Source organism: Castor canadensis, chromosome 6 (genome assembly GCF_047511655.1).
Source record: "Castor canadensis chromosome 6, mCasCan1.hap1v2, whole genome shotgun sequence".
NCBI lineage: Eukaryota > Metazoa > Chordata > Mammalia > Rodentia > Castoridae > Castor > Castor canadensis.
In genome coordinates, this window is record NC_133391.1 from 44,868,526 (window position 1) to 44,889,003 (window position 20,478).

General features: G+C 34.9%; 1 protein-coding gene across 7 annotated transcripts in view; it reads left to right on the forward strand.

The window, feature by feature from the left end:
* Evi5 (ecotropic viral integration site 5) overlaps positions 1–20,478 on the forward strand; it is a 195,695-nt gene that overhangs the window by 128,037 nt on the left and 47,180 nt on the right. For 6 of the 7 annotated variants that reach the window (XM_074076468.1, XM_074076471.1, XM_074076466.1 and 3 more), the window contains 2 exons: positions 3,678–3,824; positions 5,861–5,956. The exons of the other annotated variant lie outside the window; for it this stretch is intronic. In XM_074076468.1, the coding sequence (XP_073932569.1) occupies positions 3,678–3,824; positions 5,861–5,956 (243 nt within the window). The remainder of the gene's footprint in view (positions 1–3,677; positions 3,825–5,860; positions 5,957–20,478) is intronic. 7 annotated transcript variants of the gene reach the window in all.

Sequence of the window (20,478 nt, forward strand, 5' to 3'; positions counted from 1 at the left end):
ATGTGGAACCCACTAATGTGAGTCAACTCTACTCTGCAGTGTTCCTTGGTTTTTAAAACATTACTCCGTCAGTAGGGGGCAGAGTTAACTCATGTCTCACTCTGCACTCCCGTGTACACACCAGTCATCCCATCTTAAACATGACCAAGTGAATTTTACATTGTTCACAGTTACTTTATTATGTATTTTAGTGTAATTAAAAATAACACTAAAGAAAAATACTGTAAGATTATTAGGAGTGAAACCCTAGGTTTTTACAATGGGAAGTTTTAGTCATATAACTAATAAAAATGTAAGCATAAGTTTTATGCTAGTGTTAAGGATTTATCTAACAACAGGCAAATAAATCAAACTAAACAAACACGGTTTTGAGAACTCGAGATGAAAAAGGCACTTTCCCAGCCATTACAGGACTTTCACTTGAGAAATCGAGCATGCACAGATTATTTAATGTGATTCAGAACCTGGTAAGTACAAAGTTAGATGGAAATTGCTATAGAAAATAGGATGTGACAGTTCTAACTAGGTGATTTAGGAGAAGGGTTTTTAAGAAATTGGTATTTTAAATTGTACAGACTAGTAAATGTGATTTCGGATAGATTTTGTTTTAAGTCAGTGGTTCACAAATGCCAGCATTTGGACTGGCAATGATTATACAGTTTTCTCAGTGAAAAAATGAGAAAAATAAAAATAAATAGTGTGGTATAATGGTAGTGGCTTAAAGTCATTTAAAGAGTATTGTATCAAATGCAAACTTTTTTTACCCAAGCTGGCCTTGAACCATGATCCTCCCAGTCTCTGCCTCCCAAGTAGCTAGGATTACAGACTTGAGCCACCATGCCCAGCCTCTTGGGGCTCTTTATCCAGTTGTTTGTGTGTGTGTACTTATTGGGGTACATGGTAAAAATGTGTGCAAGAATATGTGAATTTCTGTATGTAGATCTGCTGCCTCATGGGAACTCTAGGCTATCAGCCAACACATGGCCTCTACCTGTTTGATATTCATTCTAGCAATTTTCTTTATGCCTGTGGCTGTATCTTCTCTAAATAAGAAAGGTCTTAAAGTCCATCCCATCTCTACTAAGGGGCTTCTGGGTTGAAGTTAAAGTTTAGTAGGCTTTTTTTTTCTCTCAGCTTCAAAAGGGTGAGAGCAATATTCGAACTCTTTGCATCTTCAACCAGAAATCAAAAGTCGCAAATATAACGTAGTTGTTGGTTTTGTATTTTACATTTTTCTCCCCCACCCCCATTTTTTCCTCCTTTCCTGGTTTTTATTGGATTGATTTCATTTTTGTATAATGTATCTTGCTAAGGATTTATTTGCCTTTATCCTGCTTAGGAATAGTTGTGCTTCCTGAACTATAGACTCATATCTCTTTTTATAATTGCAAAAAATTCTCAAGTATTAGACTCAGTCATTGTCAAGCCTTGGGTTTTATGTGTGAGCGTTCTGTAATCTTGAATCTCATGGTATTGTATTTAGGGATGTGAAGGAGATTTTTATCTGTGGGAATTCTTTGCAGTTATTTTGATGGCCCTCTGAAGTATAGTAATTTGTTCAAATGGTAGTAGATAAGACAATATAAAAGCAGAACATTTGTAATACAGTACTAAGAAGTTCACTTATTTTATTTTTTTTTAACTCAGGTCTTTGTGCTTGCAAAGCAGGTGCTCTACTGCTTGAGCTACAGTTCCAGTCCATTTTGTTGTGTTTATTTTGGAGATGGGGTCTCTCAAACTGTTTGCCCAGACTGGCCTTGAACCATGATCCTCCAGACCTCAGCTTCCCAAGAAGCTAGAATTATAAGTGTGAGCCACCAGAGCCAGGCAAATTCACTTAATTTTATAGGTAGAATTTTGGGAGGGGGAAGGGGCTAAGGGGCAGGGAGAGAGGGATGCCCAAACAATGTATTACACATATGAGTAAATGAATAAACAATAAAAAAAAGAATTAATTTAGTAAAAGTGGGAAAGAATAGTATAACATGCGGGATGATTTTAGAAAGAAGGTATTCTGAAAGTCAGGAAGATAAATAAAAGATAAACTTGGAAGTAGTAGGAACTTTTGGAACTTAAATCTATAAAATTATCCAGATTTTTGTTTCCTTTTTCTTTTATCAGATTTTTTAAAATTAAAACTGGAGGCAGATTTTGAAATGTGCCACTTTTTCCTTAGCAGCCCCTTTTAGTTTATAGAATTTAGAAAGAAAAGTTCATTTTATTAACCCTAACACCAATAGCCTAGTCTCCTTATCCCAAATATAATTAATAGCATTAGGATATGCATGATGTAAAGTTGGCTCTGTCATTTTAACACATTGTGTGCATTTGCTTTTTATTTGAACTACAGTGAAACTTGACATTTTAGCTGCAGTTGAATGGCATTTTTCTAAATTCTGCTCTGACCGTGTACTGACCAAATCAGTACATGTTTTTAAGTCCCAGTTTAAGGGGCCTTTAAACTGGGGACTTGATCTACTTGCATATGCTGTCTCAATTTAAGTTACCTTATTCTATTGCATGTTCTTGTCAGTTCTAAGCTTTATCATGTCTGAATCGTGTTGAATCTCTGGTGTAAAAACATGATATGCTGCAAATTTATGCATAATAAACTAAGCTACAGTCTGTTTAAAAATGCTGGAGGCAGGACCATTTTCATAGAATGAGGCAGAGTAGGTAATAATATGAGTAACAACAAAGTACTTATTTTCTATAAAATTTCACTGTGTAAAACTCCTTTCATAGAATTTTCTTACAATCTTCTCAACACAGCCTCAGAAGGCAAGTGATACTATCTGCGTTTTCACCAATGTGCTAAAATTTGGTAGGATTAAATAACTTTTCCAAGACTGAAGAATTACTAAATGTGGAACTAGATTTTACTGGTCTTGAGTTACAAAAGTCCCTACTATTTCTTTTAGACCACTGATAGAATTATTTGGGGTTAAGTGAGTTCAAGCTAGTATAAGCCTTATTGGGAAAAATTGCAGTCAATTCAAGCTCTATCATATTTGTAATATGATAGCTCACATTTATTGAGTCCTTACTATGTATTAGGCTCTGTTACATGTATTGTCTCACTTAATTCTGAAAACAACCCAATGAGAAATAGAAAGTATTTTTATATACATTTGTCAAGTGAGGAAAGAGAGACTTAGAAATACTATTTGCTTGATTACCAAATAGCAAAGTCAGAGTTCAAAACAAGTCCATGCTCCATGAAAAGAAGTCATGCTAGGCATTGGGGAAATGTAGACATACTCATGATGCATTTTATGACATGAAGGAGTGTATAATCCAGTAAGTGGTGTTAGTGCTTTTTAATCAGTTCCTACTTTCTTTTGAGAACTGAAAAGAGTTAAGTTCATCATTCCACTGCCTGTTTCAGAAATGACTGTCTTTAAGTTCTTTATAGAGATCCTTAAAAGTTTACAGATATTTTTGTATAAATGGTATATTGAGTTGTAATGAGAATTTCTAATATGGACCACATGTGTTCCTTTGGAGGATTAGACTTTTAAGGCAGTTTTGTATCTTATTTTTTCAGTGTCTATAGGTAAAATTGACCTATAGCTAATATATTTCTATAATGTTGAGAACTAAAATGAGTAGGCAAAAATTTAAATTATTAGTCCTCTTACCTGTAGTATACATATTTATATATTTATGATTATTAGAACCAGATCAACAGTAACCATCTTCGAAGAGCAGAACAAGAGGTGATCAGTCTACAGGAGAAGGTGTACTATCTTTCTGCACAGAACAAAGGATTGCTTACTCAATTAAGTGAAGCAAAGCGTAAACAAGCAGAGATTGAATGCAAGGTAAACATGTTAAATCACTAGTTTATGGGTTTTGTCAGTATAATAATGCCTTTTATAGTTTTCTTAATCATGATAAAATTTTCTTTTAAAAAATGTTACTCTCCTTTCCCACTTCCTGAGCTTTTTTTAATGTTTGTTTTTTGATCACCTTACTTCAGTCTTGCTTCTATGGTGAATTTCAGAAAAGAAACCCCATTTTCAAACAAATTCTTGGTTAACTTGATGTCCTATATGAACATTTACTAGTGTTCCTTTGTTACGTTTTTTGGCTAGTATCCCTTTAAAACTGAAACTTTTAATGACCAGGCCAAAAAGATAGTTTGGAAAGGTTGGGGCTTCCCTTTCCTTTCTTTGATGGGTACCTTGTTAGGGGCAGTCAGTATTGAGCTATGTTTTCTAGATAGAGTACACAAACAAATGAAATGTTTGTGTACCAGTGAGTTAAGAAGAACTGGTGTATTTTCCATTATTTTTTAATCAATTTATCTTTCATGTATGTCTGTGTGTATGTATTTGATTCAAAAGTAACAAAAGTATTTGAAGTTAAATACATTTTTCCAGAAATTTAAATTCTAGCAGTAACAACAGAGAGAGGGTTTGAGAAGTCAGATAGAGAAGGAGGTATATGTCTGTGAGAAATAAAGACATGAGTGTAGATTGAGCATTAGAGTGGATTACTAAAGATAGATTATGAGATTTTAAGATAAACCAGTCATCCACCTAGTGGATAGTAGGAATAATGCCCTTTATACATTCCAGCCTTATTATTCCATAAGAAGACTTTCAATGGCACATAGAAAGCTGTAATTCCATCATCTTGTTCTGGTGTCATTAAAAACCAAGAGTGAAGCTTGAGTGGTTTATCAGTGTCACTGAAATCCAGAGATGAAATTACATCCTAATTAATATGCATGGCTATTATAATTTACACTGACAGAAATCTGTAGGCAATACTAAAATTTGTACTAACATAAAAATAGTTACTTTTGAAGAATATGACTAGACTAATTAAAAAATAAAACATAAAATGAGGTTATATTAATCTGATTTCTTATCTGAATTTTTACGATACTAAATTTCTGTGCTGATTTATCTTTAATAGAGCTAAATTTCATCATTTTCCATTATTGATGTAAGTTTTCTTTAAACATTTTGATAACATTATTGGGTTTAATATTTCTCCTCAAATTGGCATCTGTTAGCAAAGTAAAATGTTCTTTGGAAGTAAATATTCGCTGATGAAAATAATTGTTTTCTCTGAATTTATCCAAGTGGTGGGTACAGATTTACTATTAGAGGGTTTTAAGAAGTGATACAAATTGTATTAATTTTTAATTGCTCACTAATAACTGTATAAAGTATGGTGTAGATGCTAACTCTGGTGCATCCCCCTGTGCGTAAGCTACTCATGGATTTGTTTAATCTTTTGTAATGCCTCTTGCAGATTTACATAATTATTACCAACGTATTGTCATTCTAGCACCCAACACTTTCTGATCAAATGCATGTATTTTACCTTGCTGTGCTAGAAAAATTCAGTAACAAATCTGACTTTTTCAAGAAGTCCAGTCCTTGAATTATATAAATCTGATTCATTTTCACCTAGATTTATAATTATAACTTACAATTTGATAAGTAATCATTTATGCTCATTTTATGTTTCATTTGTGCAGAATGTCTGGATATTAATATATTAATGTTAACATATTAATTTCCCTCTACAACTGAATTTGAATATTGTATGTAATTGTATAAGCCTATGATCTCCAGTTTTGAAATCCTAAACACTTTGAAACCCAAAAGTTTTTCCTTAACTGTCATACAGATTCATTTGGAGGCAAAATCTGATTTGAACTGACATATGGCCACTTATAGTTCTGTGTGTTGTAGATACTTATATTTCACTGTTTGATTATAGATGCTGCTTCAGACCCTGCTGGAAAATACTAATTGATATACTGTGTTTTGTTTCTAAAATCTGAAAACTCTCAATCCAAAGACAACTGGTTTATTATTTTGTTTGTTTGGCACTCTAGAACAAAGAAGAGGTGATGGCTGTAAGACTCCGGGAAGCAGATAGCATAGCTGCTGTGGCTGAGTTACAGCAGCACATTGCAGAGCTTGAAATCCAGGTACCAAGTGAGAATAATAAGAACTATCCAAATATAATGTGATTGCTCCCCTTGCCTGTGCACCTGAACAGTTGTTTATATCTTCATCCTCATGATGGTGATTCTGTTTTCAGTGCTTACTCATTTCCAAGTGCATTCTTTATTGCCATAAAATATACATAACATAAATTTTACTGTTTTAAAGTAGACAGTTCTATGGCATTAAGCACATTCACATTTTGGGCAGCCATCACCACCATCCATTCCAGAATTTTACATCTTCTGTAATGAACCTCTGTGTCCATTAAACACTAACTTCCCAATCCCTCCTCCCACCAGCCCTGGGCACCCATACTCTGTTGCCTGTATATTCTACATTTTTCTTACCTGTTCACACACTGCTTCCATCTTTGAGCAGTGTATATGTTGTTGTGTATGATGATACCGTGAGCTTGGGTCTATAAATATCTGTTGGAATCCCTGCACTTATTTGAGTCTATACAGCACCTAGAAGTACAGTGCTGGATCATGTAATTATACTTAATTTTTGTGGAATTGCCATGCTATTTTCGACAGCACCTGCACCATTTTACATTCCTACCAGCAGTGCACAAGGGTTCTGTTTTCTCTACATCCTCACCAACATTGGCTAATTTTCTAGGGCTTTGAAAAATGATCTGCCATCCTAATGTATTTGAAGTGATATCACATTTGATTTTGATTTGCATTTTCCTAATGATTCCTAATGTTAAAAATCTTTTTTATGTGCTTATTTAGCATTCATTTATATTTTTGGAGAAATTTTTATTCAAGTCTTCTGTCCAATGTTGAATCAATGTGGTTGGTGGTGTCAAATTGTAGGAGTCATTTATATATTCTCAATATCAATCCCTTATGTATGCTTTGCAGATATTTTCTCCCATTCTTTTCTTTTTGTTGATATCATCATTTGATGCACAAAAGTTTTTCATTTGCCTAAAGTTCAAAATTTTTGCAAAAATATCTGGGTTTTGTTTTTGTCAGTTGTGTTTCAAGTACATTTTTGAGCAACAATTTATCATATTTCTGTGTTGCCAAAGCTGTTTTCAAAAGAAATTTTAGAGTTTTAAAAGTGTGTGTAGGCCAGGCATGGTCTGAGTACTATAATCCCAGCACTCAGGAGGCTGAGGCGAGAGGATCACAAATTTGAGGACAATCTGAGCTACACAGCAAGTCTCAGTCTCAAAGCAAATGTGTTTTGTCCTACTTCTTAGTGTACAAATGGTAAGGTAGTAATTTTCCTATTTGGGAAAGTAGTATGTTTTAAATCTTACGTCTTTCGTAGTTGGATCTGTTTGCCTGTCTGCCTGTTGCTTGTTTGGTTTTTTTGTTTGTTTGTCTTTTCGGTTTTTTTTTTTTTTTTTTTTTTGAGACAGGATCTTGCTGTGTTGCCCAGGGTGACCTGGAACTCCTGGGCTCAAATGATCCTCATGCATAAGCCTCCCCAGTGGCTGGGAATACATGCATGTGCCATTGCTCCTAGCTCATAATTTTTAATTATATTTCACTCCAAATCTCAACACATTACAATATCTAGAATTTTCTTCCCACCTGAAATTTCCTTTTGTTTTTATATTTCAATTTAAAATTCAGCAAATTTTGAAACTTCTATATTCTTTCTCTCCTCCTCTTTCCTCTCCCCCTTCTTTCCTTATCCCCCTTCTTTCCTATCCCCCTTCTTTCTCCTCCCCCTACTTTCTCCTTTTTCATTTCTCCTTTCTCCTTTTTCCCTTCTCCTGTGCTGGAGTTTCAACTCAAGGCTTTGTACTTGCTAGGAAGGTGCTGTACAACTTGAGCTATGCCCCTGGCCTAGATAGCCTCATCTTTTGATCTCAGTGAAAATCATACTTAGAAAAGTATGTATGATTTTCTAAGTTCATAGAAAGGTATTCTTTTTGTTCTTTTGCTTATTAGCAAAATAATAATATAATATCCCATGAAGTGGCTATATATTTAGAAAAGCCTCAGTAATGAACCAATTGCATAATATATTTATAGTCAGTTATTTAAAACATGCTATCATATGCATTCTAGCTTCAGTCAGCACTTTTATATATATGTGTATATATATATATATATATCACAAAAATGCAAGATTTGAATCACTCTTTGTTGAAACACATGTTAAAATGAATCTGATATGCTACTGCATATTTTGTTTAGAAACAAAATTAGTATTTTCCAGCAGGGTCTGAAGCAGCATCTGTAATCAAACAGTGAAATATAAGTATCTACAACACACAGAACTATAAGTGGCCATATGTCAGTTCAAATCAGATTTTGCCTCCAAATGAATCTGTATGACAGTTAAGGAAAAACTTTTGGGTTTCAAAGTGTTTAGGATTTCAAAACTGGAGATCATAGGCTTATACAATTACATACAATATTCAAATTCAGTTGTAGAGGGAAATTAATATGTTAACATTAATATATTAGTATCCAGACATTTTGCACAAATGAAACATAAAATGAGCATAAATGATTACTTATCAAATTGTAAGTTATAATTATAAATCTAGGTGAAAATGAATCAGATTTATATAATTCAAGGACTGGACTTCTTGAAAAAGTCAGATTTGTTACTGAATTTTTCTAGCACAGCAAGGTAAAATACATGCATTTGATCAGAAAGTGTTGGGTGCTAGAATGACAATACGTTGGTAATAATTATGTAAATCTGCAAGAGGCATTACAGAAGATTAAACAAATCCATGAGTAGCTTACGCACAGGGGGATGCACCAGAGTCAGCATCTACACCATACTCTATGCAGTTATTAGTGTCATTAATTACCCTAACCAGTAATTTTTTAAACTCTTTTTTTCCTATTACTAGCATTTGAACTTAGAGCTTTGAGCTTGCGAGGCAGGCACTTTACCACTTGAGGCAGATTTCAGATCTCAGCCCTTTTTGCTCTGACTATTTTGGAGATTCAGCTTTGGTTTTTGGCCAGGCTGGACCATCATTTTTCTATTTTATGCTTCCCGCTGATGCTGGGATGACAGGCATGCGCCACCGCACTTAGCTTTTTTCTGTTGAGATAGGGTGTCACAAACTTTTTTAGCCATGACTGATCTGGAACCATGATCCTCCTAATCTCAGTCTCTTCTGTAGCTGGGATAACAGGCATGCATCACTATGCTGATCTGTGGATTAAGATGGGGTCTCAAGCACTTTTTTCTCAGGCTGGCCTCAAACCGTGATCCTCCCTATCTCACCCTCCCAAGTAGCTAGGATTTACAGGCATGAGCCACTCGCACCTAGCTCCTAAAACCATTTTTAAAAATTATTAACAGAGACGTTTGTAAAACAAAGCCGTATTATGATTTAAACATTCCACATATGACTACTACCAAGGTCAAGATAAAGAATATGGTTTATTTTCAAGAACTTTGCCCAGTCACACCCTGCTCCTTATCCTAATATTTATAATCTCTCCATTACAGTTTCTCGTGGTTTGTCTTTTTTTCCTCCAGTGCTGAGCCTTGCTCGTGCTCAGGAAGCACTATACCACCAGGCTACACCCTAGCTCCTAATTCTGCCTCATGGGTGCATTTCTGATGCACGCAGTTTTCCCAGTTTTTCAATTTTGTATGAAGTCATTGAATATGTTCTTTTGTGTCTCTTAATGTGCAACATTTTTGTTGAGTCTTCGTTTTTTGTATGAATTTCATTTTTTAAATGCATCACACTGTATTTATTTTTTCTACTACTACTGGACATTTTTGGAATTTCCAGGTCGGGATTATGTGAATAATACTGTAATTATGAGCAATCTTGTACACTATATTGACCATAGGTGCACATGTTTCTCTACCTTGTATACCAGGGGTAGCGTTGCTCAACTGCAGGGTTTGTAAATCCTCAGCTTTACTTTCCAAACTGCTGGTAACAGTTTCGACTCCCAACAGCAGCATATGAAAGTTCTTATTCTTCCATATCCTCCCCAACACTTAATGTTGTCACGTTTTAATTTCCACCAATAAGGGGGGTGGGTATTTGGATTTCCTGTTTTTGTAAAGTGTCTGTTAGAAACTTTTGTTTATATTTTTCTATTTGATTGTATTTTTCTTATGGATATGTAATTCTTTATATATTCAAGTTTAGTCCCCAGTTTTGGGGGTGTTGTCAGTACTGGGGTTTGAACTCAGAGTTTTGTGCTTGAAGGCATGTGCTCTGCCATTTTCACTCTGGTAATTTTTGAGTAGGTCTTGCTTTCTTGCCCAGGCCAGCCTGTTCATGGTCCTCCTGCATTTGGTAGAATGACAGGCATGTGTCACTATGCCCAGATTTTTCTGTTGACATGAGATTGTGCGAACTTTTTTGCCTGGCCTGACCTGGAACCATAATCTTCCAGATCTCAGTCTTGGGATAACAGGCATGCATCACCATACCCAGCTGTTATTTGAGATGGGGGTCTCACGAATTCTTTGCTTGGATTGCGATCCTCCCAACTTCAGCCTCTTCGGTAGCTAGGATTAGAGGTGTGAGCCACTTGCACCTGACTCTGGTCTGAAAATATTTAGAAATACCTTCTTTTACTCTGTGACTCATCTCTTGTTGTTTTTGTCTTTATTATGTATTTGATGAGTAGGCCAATAGTTTTAATGAACACTAAATAATTCCACCTGGACTTTGTGTCGGCACTTTAAATTCAGCATGATTAAAATCAGACATGTTCCTATTCCATTCAAAATATTTCCCTTCTTTGTGTGTTAAGTCTTGAATAGTGGATCATCTCTTAGGAAATTATTCAACCTAGCTGCCACTTTTCTTACCTTCTAGTATATATACCAGTTTTCAGCTTCTGTAGATTTTACGAAGTGCTTATGCTAGTTTACTTTCCTTCCAGCATTTTCCCTACTTACATGGATTAGCCTTCTTCAGATAATTCTTCATAGTTCATACAGTTTGAAGTATCTTATTGAACTCTTCAATCCTTCAAAAGAGGAAAGTCTTGAGTAAGTCGAAAACTAAATTAGAGATAATTCACCTCATTTAAAAATCTTTTCAGACTTAGGACATAGCTCAGTGTAGAGTATTTGCCTAGCATGGGCAGGGCTCTGGGTTTGGCCCCATCACCATAAAAAGGAAAAAAAAACAAAACAAAACTTAAATATTTCATGGCATTTCTATTCCCCCTGCCATTCTCTTAGTTCATCTGCTTACCTCTTATCTGAACTATTTAATAACCTCCCATCCAGCTTCCTTCCTCAGCTCTTCTACAGTTACCAGAGTTGTCTTTCTAAAACATAAAAGTTTCTGCTGACTGCCTACTTATCAAGTGACATCAAAACTCCTTATCTTCTCATTGTTACCCAAACTTATATTTCTAACTTCATTTCTTACAATTACCTCTCCATACCCTATGCACAGACACTCTGCTTAGTACTTCAAATTATTCTGTTTCTGCAACTTTCACATTCTTTCCCCACAAAACCCTTCTGGATGCTGTTATGTGTTGCTAATTTGCTGTATTTTTCTGTACTTTCTGCTGAGGTATTTCATTTCTCTTTCAGGACTTAGGACTGCATGCTCTTTGGCTAACTTGCTACTAATTCATTTAGTAAGGGTATTTTCAGTAAACATCTCTTAAATGGGTCAACATTTATTTAATGCAAATTAAGATCCATAAATAGGCTAGGCACTCAGGAGGTAGAGGCAGGAGGATCACAAGTTCAAGGCCAGCCTGGGATATATAGCAAGACACTGTCTCAAAAAAAGAAGAAAAAAAGATCCATGAATAGATACTTTGTTAAAACTTAAAACTCATTTTTCAGTGATAAAAGTATTAGAAATTAGATTATTATTAGTTGTGGAAATATGCTAGATCATTTTCAAGTTCCACTAGGGGGAGAACTCATCTTAGTCAAAGATTTTTATATTTCAAATCTCTTGAGAGTAACTCAATTAATGTTAGTCTCTTATGAATAAGTCTTTTTCTCATAAACCAAATTCTCTCAAATTTTTCACTGAATAAATTATATTGCTATGTATTCTGGTACTCATATAATTAAGCCTTGCTTTTTAAAAATATAATGAAAATTATACTTTGGTAAGCATTTAGATAAAGGAAATATGTTAGATTAAGTAATACCATTTTTATAAATACTGTAATGTTCTATAAATACAAGAACATAGCACATATACTTACAAGACTAACGTTTATTAAATTTGTTTTCAAAGATTCTTCAGTCAACCTGAAACTTTCAGGTCTGAATAAAATTCATGTTCTACCCCCATGTTACTATTCTGACATAACTGTATCTTTGATCTACTTAGTACTCTTTATAATACTGCCCCCTCATCTTTGAAAGAGCTATTTTATCTTAGTGTCTGATAATGAACTTAAGTATTTTTAAGTGTAACAGCTTTCTGATTTTAAACATTTTCCTGGAACTGTTTTTAAAAGTTACTACTACCTACATTTCTTTCTTCTCAAACAGAGTAACACTTACTGGTGATTTTGGTCACTGTTCTGCTGTAATACTAATTTGGGAACAGATTATGCACCTATAAAATTAAGGTGTTGAACTCTTAAGGTGCCATCAAATATAGGAAATTAGCATACAATATATATCATTTCAGTATTTTATATTATTAGTCATCTCACTTCATTCAAGCCTCTGTTAACTTTCTCGGATAAAACTCATTTGACCAAATTTCTGTCTCCTTTTACAGTGCTGGGAATTAAACCCAGGGCCTTGCTCATAGACTCTGCCACTGAGCTATACAGCTCCATTCCTTTTCTCACTGAGTTGCCCAGGTGGTCTTCATGTCTTTGCCTCCTGAGTATCAAGATTACTGGCATGCACCAAGCCCAACCCCAAATTTCTATCTTTTTTTTTTTTTTTGGCACTAGTGGGGTTTGAACTCAGGGCCTGGTGCCTGCTAAGGCAAGCATTATACCACTTGAGCCATGCCTCCAGCCCATTTTGCTATGGTTGTTCTTTTTGAGATAAGGTCTCGTGTTTTTGCTCTAGCAAGCTGGGCCATGATCTTCTTATGTATGCTTCACTTGTAGCTGGAATGACAGATAATGCACCATCACCACTGTGCCCAGCTTTTGTTGTTGTTGAAGTCTTGTTCACTTTTCTTTCTTTTTTTTTTTTCCTTTGCTGACCTGTAACAGCAATCCTCCCAATCTTAGTCTCCCATACCCTTAGCCTCCCACATATTTTGGGATGACAGGTGTGCACCACTGTGCCCAGCTGTTGGTTGAGGTAGAATCTCATGAACTATTTTTCTAGACCAGCCTGGAACTGTGATCCTCCCAATCTCAGCATCCCAAGTAGGTAGAATTATAGGCATGAGGCACCAGCACCAAGCCTACTAAATGATTTTAAGTGTTGTAATTTGAGTATTTAAGTTTTTTAAATTCAGAAATTATCACACATGCATTAATTTGTGTACATTCATTTATCATTAGGTCTCTGCTGGTGAGGAAAGAGAAAATGAATTCAGCCTCAGCCCAAATGTATTTATGATTGCACAGAAGGAATAACTGAGCTTGACTCCATTTGAAATGTTTTTAAATGAAAATTCACGTACATTCACTTTTGCTGTTAATGGCTTTAATTTCTTGTGAAAAGGTGTCAACTACTATCTTCAGAAAGAGGGTTTTTTTTTTTTCTTGGTATCTTCACATATACTTTACAAGCTAATTCTCTGATTAAATGCCTCAGGCTAACCAAATTTCTTTAAGTGACCTGGAAACAAATATGATATCAGAATAGAGAGCTTCAGAAAATACTAGTAAGAACAAGAGTTTAAGACTCTCAAATGACTTGGTGGTCACAACTTTTTGTCTTTTTCAAATTGCTAAAGATTCTGTTGGCTAAAATGTAGATTTTGGAGTCAAACCACTTGTTAGTTGTGTTGTCTTTGACAAGTTACTTAATATTTTCAGACTGATTCAGAACTAAAATCCTGAAGTTATCTACCTTAGAGTTCTTGGAATTAAATGAGAAAGCCGTGTAAAGTGTTCTTTTTTCTTACCTATTCACTAGAAAAACAACCATAAATGCTCTTATATAAAATAAAGTCACTTTCAGCAGGGTGTGGTGGTAAATGCATGTAATCTCAGCTACTTGGGAGGCAGGGATAGGAGAATTGTAAGTTCGAGGCCAGCCTAGGCAAAAGTTATCAAGACCATACCTCAGAAACAAAAATATAACCAAAAGAACTGGGAGTGTGGGCCAAGAAGTAGAGCATTTGCCTATCATGAGCAAAGCCATGGGTTCAATTCTTAATAATGCAAGAAAAAAAGTCACTTTCAACATTAAGACCTTCTAAAAAAATAAAACCAAAGTGGAAAGTGATGGAAGTCTTTAAACTTCCTTAAAGAAAGCCTTTACCAACCCTAGATAATGAATTGATCCCTTTCCAGAAATTATATTTGTCTTTAAAATTAAGAATTATTTTTGGTTTATCGAGGGAGACCTGTAGTGTCAACTACATGGAAGGCTGAGGCAGAATGATCCCTTGAGTCGGTTAGTTTGAGACCAGACTGAGGAACATAGTAAGAACCCTGTTTTACATATATACATACATACACACAATTTATATACTACGGCACTCTAATTTCTGCACTGTGAAACCCTATCTTTTCATTTGTTGTGTGTTTATCATGTTTAAAAATATGCCTATTACTGACAACTTTAATCCTACCAGGATACCAATAATAAAAAGAGTGATAGCTGGCACTGCTGAAATTTACTACCAGTTCACTGTTAATCACTTGAAATCTTTCTCTTCCTTCCCAGATGAGAATAAACTTCAGACTCTCCTCAGGAGCCTTTTCTTGGTCTGATTCTTGTCTGCCTTTCTGACTTTATTTCCATCTTTGCTCAGCATATACATGCTATACTTGAGCCACTGCATCCCAATTAAGGGTCTTTGAAATCTTTTAGCTCATTTCACTCAGTCCCTTTCTCCCCTTGCTTTGTCTTCTTGTCATTTCAGTGATCATTTTGTCTAACCTGCTGAGATCAGTGCCAGCCCATCTGATTTTGTATGTTTGTTCTTCTGACATCCTCTTATAAACCTCTCTTATCAAACTGTCTCACACCACTGTAATTGTTTTAATTTGTTTCAGCTCTTCTGTCTGCTGTGTGCAACTGAAGCTCATTGAGCGTGAGAACCATTTTTTGGCTTCATATTTCTAATATCAGCATTACTAGAGATAGTCAAAACATGTTTATTTACTGAAAGAATGAGTATTTTATAATTTATTTCCTGAAATATCAATGTGACTTTAAATGTTCTCACTTAAAAGCCCAGATTTTAAAAACAGATTAAGTTATACATTTAAATGGGGTATTAGCTTCAGTTGAGCCAAAATGTATGGTGTGCCTACTATGTGTCAGTCACTATTTGAAACACTTTATCTGAATTAGTGAACAAAATGCAAAGATCTTTTTCCTCATTTAGTTTAATGGCAGAAAGACTAGATGAACAAAATAAATGAATCATATAGTGTATAATTTAGAAAGTGATAAATAAACTGAAAAAATATAGAAAAGGGAGGATGGTGGTGTTGAAAGTGAGAGACTATTGCTGCTTTAACAAAGAAGTCAGGAAATATTCATTAAACCAAGATTTGAAGCAGTGAGGCATGCAGATTTTGGGTGAAGAATTCCCTGTTAAGAGTGAGGACATAGAGTAAGGAACATGTCTGGGCAGTCTCTGGGTGGAGTTAGACAAGGGGAGACGACTAAGTTTAAGAGGTAAATAGGCCTGTTACATAGAGCCTCAGAACTTTGGCCCAATTTGTCTGAGTAATATAGAAAGTCACTGGAGAGTTTTGAGCAAAAGAGTGATCACTTAGATTACATTTAACCTATTAAAAAGATTTAATTGGGAACTGGGTGTGGTGGGTCATTCTATAATTCCAGCTACTCAGGAGGTGGAGATTAGGAGGACTGCAGTTTGAGGCCAGCCTGCACAAAAAATTAACAAGACCCCATCTCAACCAACAAGCCAGAGTCCACAGGTATCAAAATCTTGATCTGATGCTGGCTCAAGGAAGAATGTTGAGACCTTATCTGAAAAATAACTAAAACAAAAAAAGGGCTAAAAGCAAGGTTGAAGTGGTAGAGCACCTTCCTAACAAGTGCAGAAGTCCTGAGTTCAAACCCCAGTACTACAAAAAAGAAACAAAGATTTAATTGAATCTTGTTCAGAAAAGTACTTATAAGACTGTATAGTCTTTAGATTGTTGGAAATTGTAGTTAAAAATCAACTTTCCTCTTTCCATTAGTGAAATTTTCTGTCTTTCTTGTTTTTTGATGGTACTAGAGGTTGAGCTCAGGACCTCGTGCTTGCTAGACAGGCACACTGCCACTTGAGCCACTAGCCAGCCCTTTTTTTTATTGGTTATTTTTCTATTAGAATCTTGATTTATGCCTTGGTAGGCCTGGTCTGCGATCCTCCTGTTTGTTCTTCCCCACAGCAGGCATGACAGATGCATGCCACTGTGCCCAGCTATTATTCAAGATGGGGTCTTACGAATGTCTTTTGCCCAGGCTGGCCTAGGACCTCGATTCTCCCAAGTAGTGAGGATTACAGCCTTGAGCCACCACACCCAGTAGTTAGTACTAAATAGAACCATCTCTACTTTCCAGGTGGTAAACAAAGCAGAAATGTTCCTTTTTGCTCAGATAGTAGAGGAAAATAAGTAAAAATTGAACCCACACCTCCTGATATTTAACCTGGAATTGAGTTTGTATTTGGGTTATTATAAAAATAATCATAATGGTTTGTCATAACCATATTAAAAGCTTCTCTGTGCTAAGAACATCTTTTGTACTGCTTTTTTACAAATAATGGAAAGTTATTCATTTAAAACAGTGTAGGTCTACTCAAATCCAACTTTTGGTTTCTTCCTGGTACCCAGTAACATTTACCCACTTTTGTTAGTTTGCCCAACAGATAACCTCTAGGGATGCCTCAGATGGGCAATACCCCAACCACTCTTGGCTTAGAAAACACCCACGCACATTTCTGTTCTGACATGGAATGCAGGAGCTAGGTTTAAATCAGTGTGCCCAGATCAGTGAGCAGTTTTGACAGAGATGGACAGGAAGTGATAAACCCTTTCTATTAACTTTTAAAATATTACATTTTTAAAATGTGAAATATTTACTATACTGAGATTACTAAATGATGGAATTTACCATAAAACTTTATAGTCAGTTTGTACTTTCCAGTTTCCTGAGCTAATTTGATAGTTTCACAGTGGGTGATAATTTTTATGCCAAATTGTAGCTAACAAACTTCTTTTTCTCGCCTAAAGTATAGTTGTTTATGGTTTCCATTTTGAGCAATTTATTTACATATTAAAATACATTTTTAAGGACCTTTTCACTTTTAAGCATTTTTAAAGTTCAGAAAATACTATTTTAAGCTGGCAGAATGGTTAAGTGGTAAGAACGCCTGCCTAGCAAGCATGAGACCCTGCGTTTAAACCTCAGTACCACAAAAAAAAAGAGAGAGAAAATAGCTATTTTATAATTGTGTCTAGTCTTAACAATGATTCTCAAATGTTAAAAAAAATATATTTTTCTTTAAGGACCTTTTCATTTTTAAAGTTCAGAAATAGCTGAACTTTAAAATAGTTCCTAAACATTTTTAAAGTTCAGAAATAGCTATTTTATAATTGTGTCTAGTCTTAACACTGATTCTCAACAAAGGAAGTTAGACATATAGACTATTTTACTCAGCTTGCTATATCATTAGAGATTGTGAAATCTGTCCAAAAAAACCTTTTCCCTAAAGTACTCAGAGATGGATTTGGTATCCAACTTCAATATGCAGTTAAATATAAAGGGATTAAACACCTGATCTTTAGAGTATTGCTATATCTGAGATGAAGTGCATCATGCAGTTGCCCCAAGGCCAACTCTCAGTAGGTCTCAATTAAGAATCAATGCAGGAAGCCTGGAATTTTAAATACCTTAGTATAGTGGTCATCTTGGTGTTACAAAATTAGTTTATGTACACCTAGCATCCATATTTTGATTTCTAATGCCATTCTCCTATAAATGGAACCAACAACCCATAACCTGAGTCTTACCAGGTATTTTAAATCCTGCAAAATACCTGAATAGTACATCTGAAAGCTGTCGAGGTCATAAAAAGTAAGCAAAGCCTGAGAACTGACACAGCTAAAAAGAACCTAAGGAACATAACACTACATGTAATATAGTGTCTTGGATAGAATTCTGGAACAGAGAGAAAGACAAGTTTAAAAACAACCAACAAAAAGGAAATCTGAATAAACTATAAATTTTAATTAGTAAAAATGTATCAGTATTGGTTAGTTAATTTTAACAAACAGCATTCTAATGAAGATTGTAATAAAATGGAATGCTGGGATATATGGAAACTATCTTCTCAATTTTTCTATAAATCTAAAACCCTTCTATACTGTCAACTATAATATTTCATGGTTTTCAGGAACTCACAGAATTATATAGAATTTTAAATACTGGTAAAAAAATTTTTGATAAATTTCCAATTAAGCGACAACTTATAAGGAACATTTGCCAGCTTTTGGACCTTGTGTAAATGCTGATCTTTCCGTGTATGTGTTTCACTGGTCATGTAAGAAGCATTATTAAAAATACTCTGTGTGCACATGTGTTTCTCAAGTCAGTTAGCATTGAAAACTGCTAGATAAAAATCTGATTTCTCCCTCCTGTACTTTTCATAAGACACTGTTTTATTCAAGATGTTTATATGTGCTTAAAATTTTTCTAGTTACTAAAAATAATGTTCATACCTTTGTTTCAATGACTTTAAGTTACAGGAAACTGTTTTGAAAACTTATGTAGATGGTATGAGTATGATTTGTTTTTAGATGTTTCAAATGAGTCACCTTGAAGTCATGAAGAGGCTACCACTTACCACATTTACTGTTCTGATTAATTTTTCTTGGTGCTGAGTACAAATCAGTAATAACTTACTAAAGCTTAGTGGTTGCTGTTGATGTTTCAGTATGGTTATGTTGATTAATCAGGCTGATTACCTGTCAACTGTCATGGATTTACTTAAATCCTTGGGTTTTCTTCTAATATAGCAATTTCAGATGTAGTTACAATTTGCTTAAGATATTTTGCTTTAATATATGAACTGAAAATAACAAATTAGAGCTTAGAAATTATGCTGATGCTGCAAGTAAATATGGTGGCCTCTGTGACCGTTGAACCTAGTTTCATAACACAGCCTTGAAAAAAAGTATTATTTTAACCTGTAAAACAGTAAAGAGTTTGCTTTTTAAATAGCTTAAATAGCCTATAGCTTGGTTTGCAAAAAAGAGCTTGGCTATATCTTTGTGTACCAAAAATTTGTTAATTTTTTACCTCTGAGTGTAATATAAAATACTTTTAAAATACAAGCTTTACACTTGCATTTGAGACTAAGCAACCTGCATTGTGTCATGACCCTTCTAATACCACAAACCTTCTGTAATACTACTCCCAGAGAAAAACCCACATCCTATGTATAACCTTAGATTTATTTTGAAATCTCTATGAAAAGACTGTAGGGAGATTACTAATTGTTTCTGTTATTTCCTTTAAGGGTGTGATATGTACTTGTAAGTGATGTTTTTCAATTTTAATTGTGAGGATTAAAATGTCAAGGTATATCAAGTAATTATTTCATATTCTAAATGTAATATGTAAAAATTTAATAGCTAATTATAAGTGTCAGCTGAAAATTGGGCAGTATGTTAGACACTTGAAGAGAAACAGAAAGGACAAACTAGTGATATTTCTAAGAACCATTGTCCAGTAATACTTGCAAATTTGAATGATAAGGCACCTTTCTCTTCTTTTTCCTTTTCTTTTTCTTTTTTAAGACAGGGTCTTGCTGTGTAGCCTCTACTCAAGATCTTTTGCCTTAGCCTCCCAAGCACTTGGCATTACAGGCATGGACCACCATTCCCAACTCTAAGCTTTTTTACCTGTTTAATAATTCTTTTTTTTTTTTTTTTTTCAGTAATGAGGTTTGAGCTCAGGGTCTGTACCTTCAGCCACTCCACTAGCCCATTTTTGTGAAGGGGTTTTTCAATATAGGGTCTCACAAACTGTTTCCCAGAGCTGGCTTTGAACTGCAATCCTCTTGATCTCTGCCTCCTGAGTAGCTAGGATTACAGGTGTGAGCCACTGGCACCTGGCTTAATTAATTCTTATTTTTATTTCTGTTTTTAGGGGGTTTTTTTGCGTGTGTTCTTTATGTAATTTAAGAGATGCCTAGGTCTAAATTACTTTTAATAACAATATTTTGGGGAGGTTTTTTGGGAGGGTGGTTCATTTGTTTTGCTTCTGAAGATTAAACCCAGTTACAGTATTTTTAAAAATTGGGATACCCATCAATAGAAAAATGGTTAAACTATAGTACACCCCTACTCTGAAATAGTCCACATCTTTTAGGAAGAGTAAAGAAATACCTGCAAAACATTTTAGGTGGAAAAATAGCAAAGGAAATAGATCTCAACTG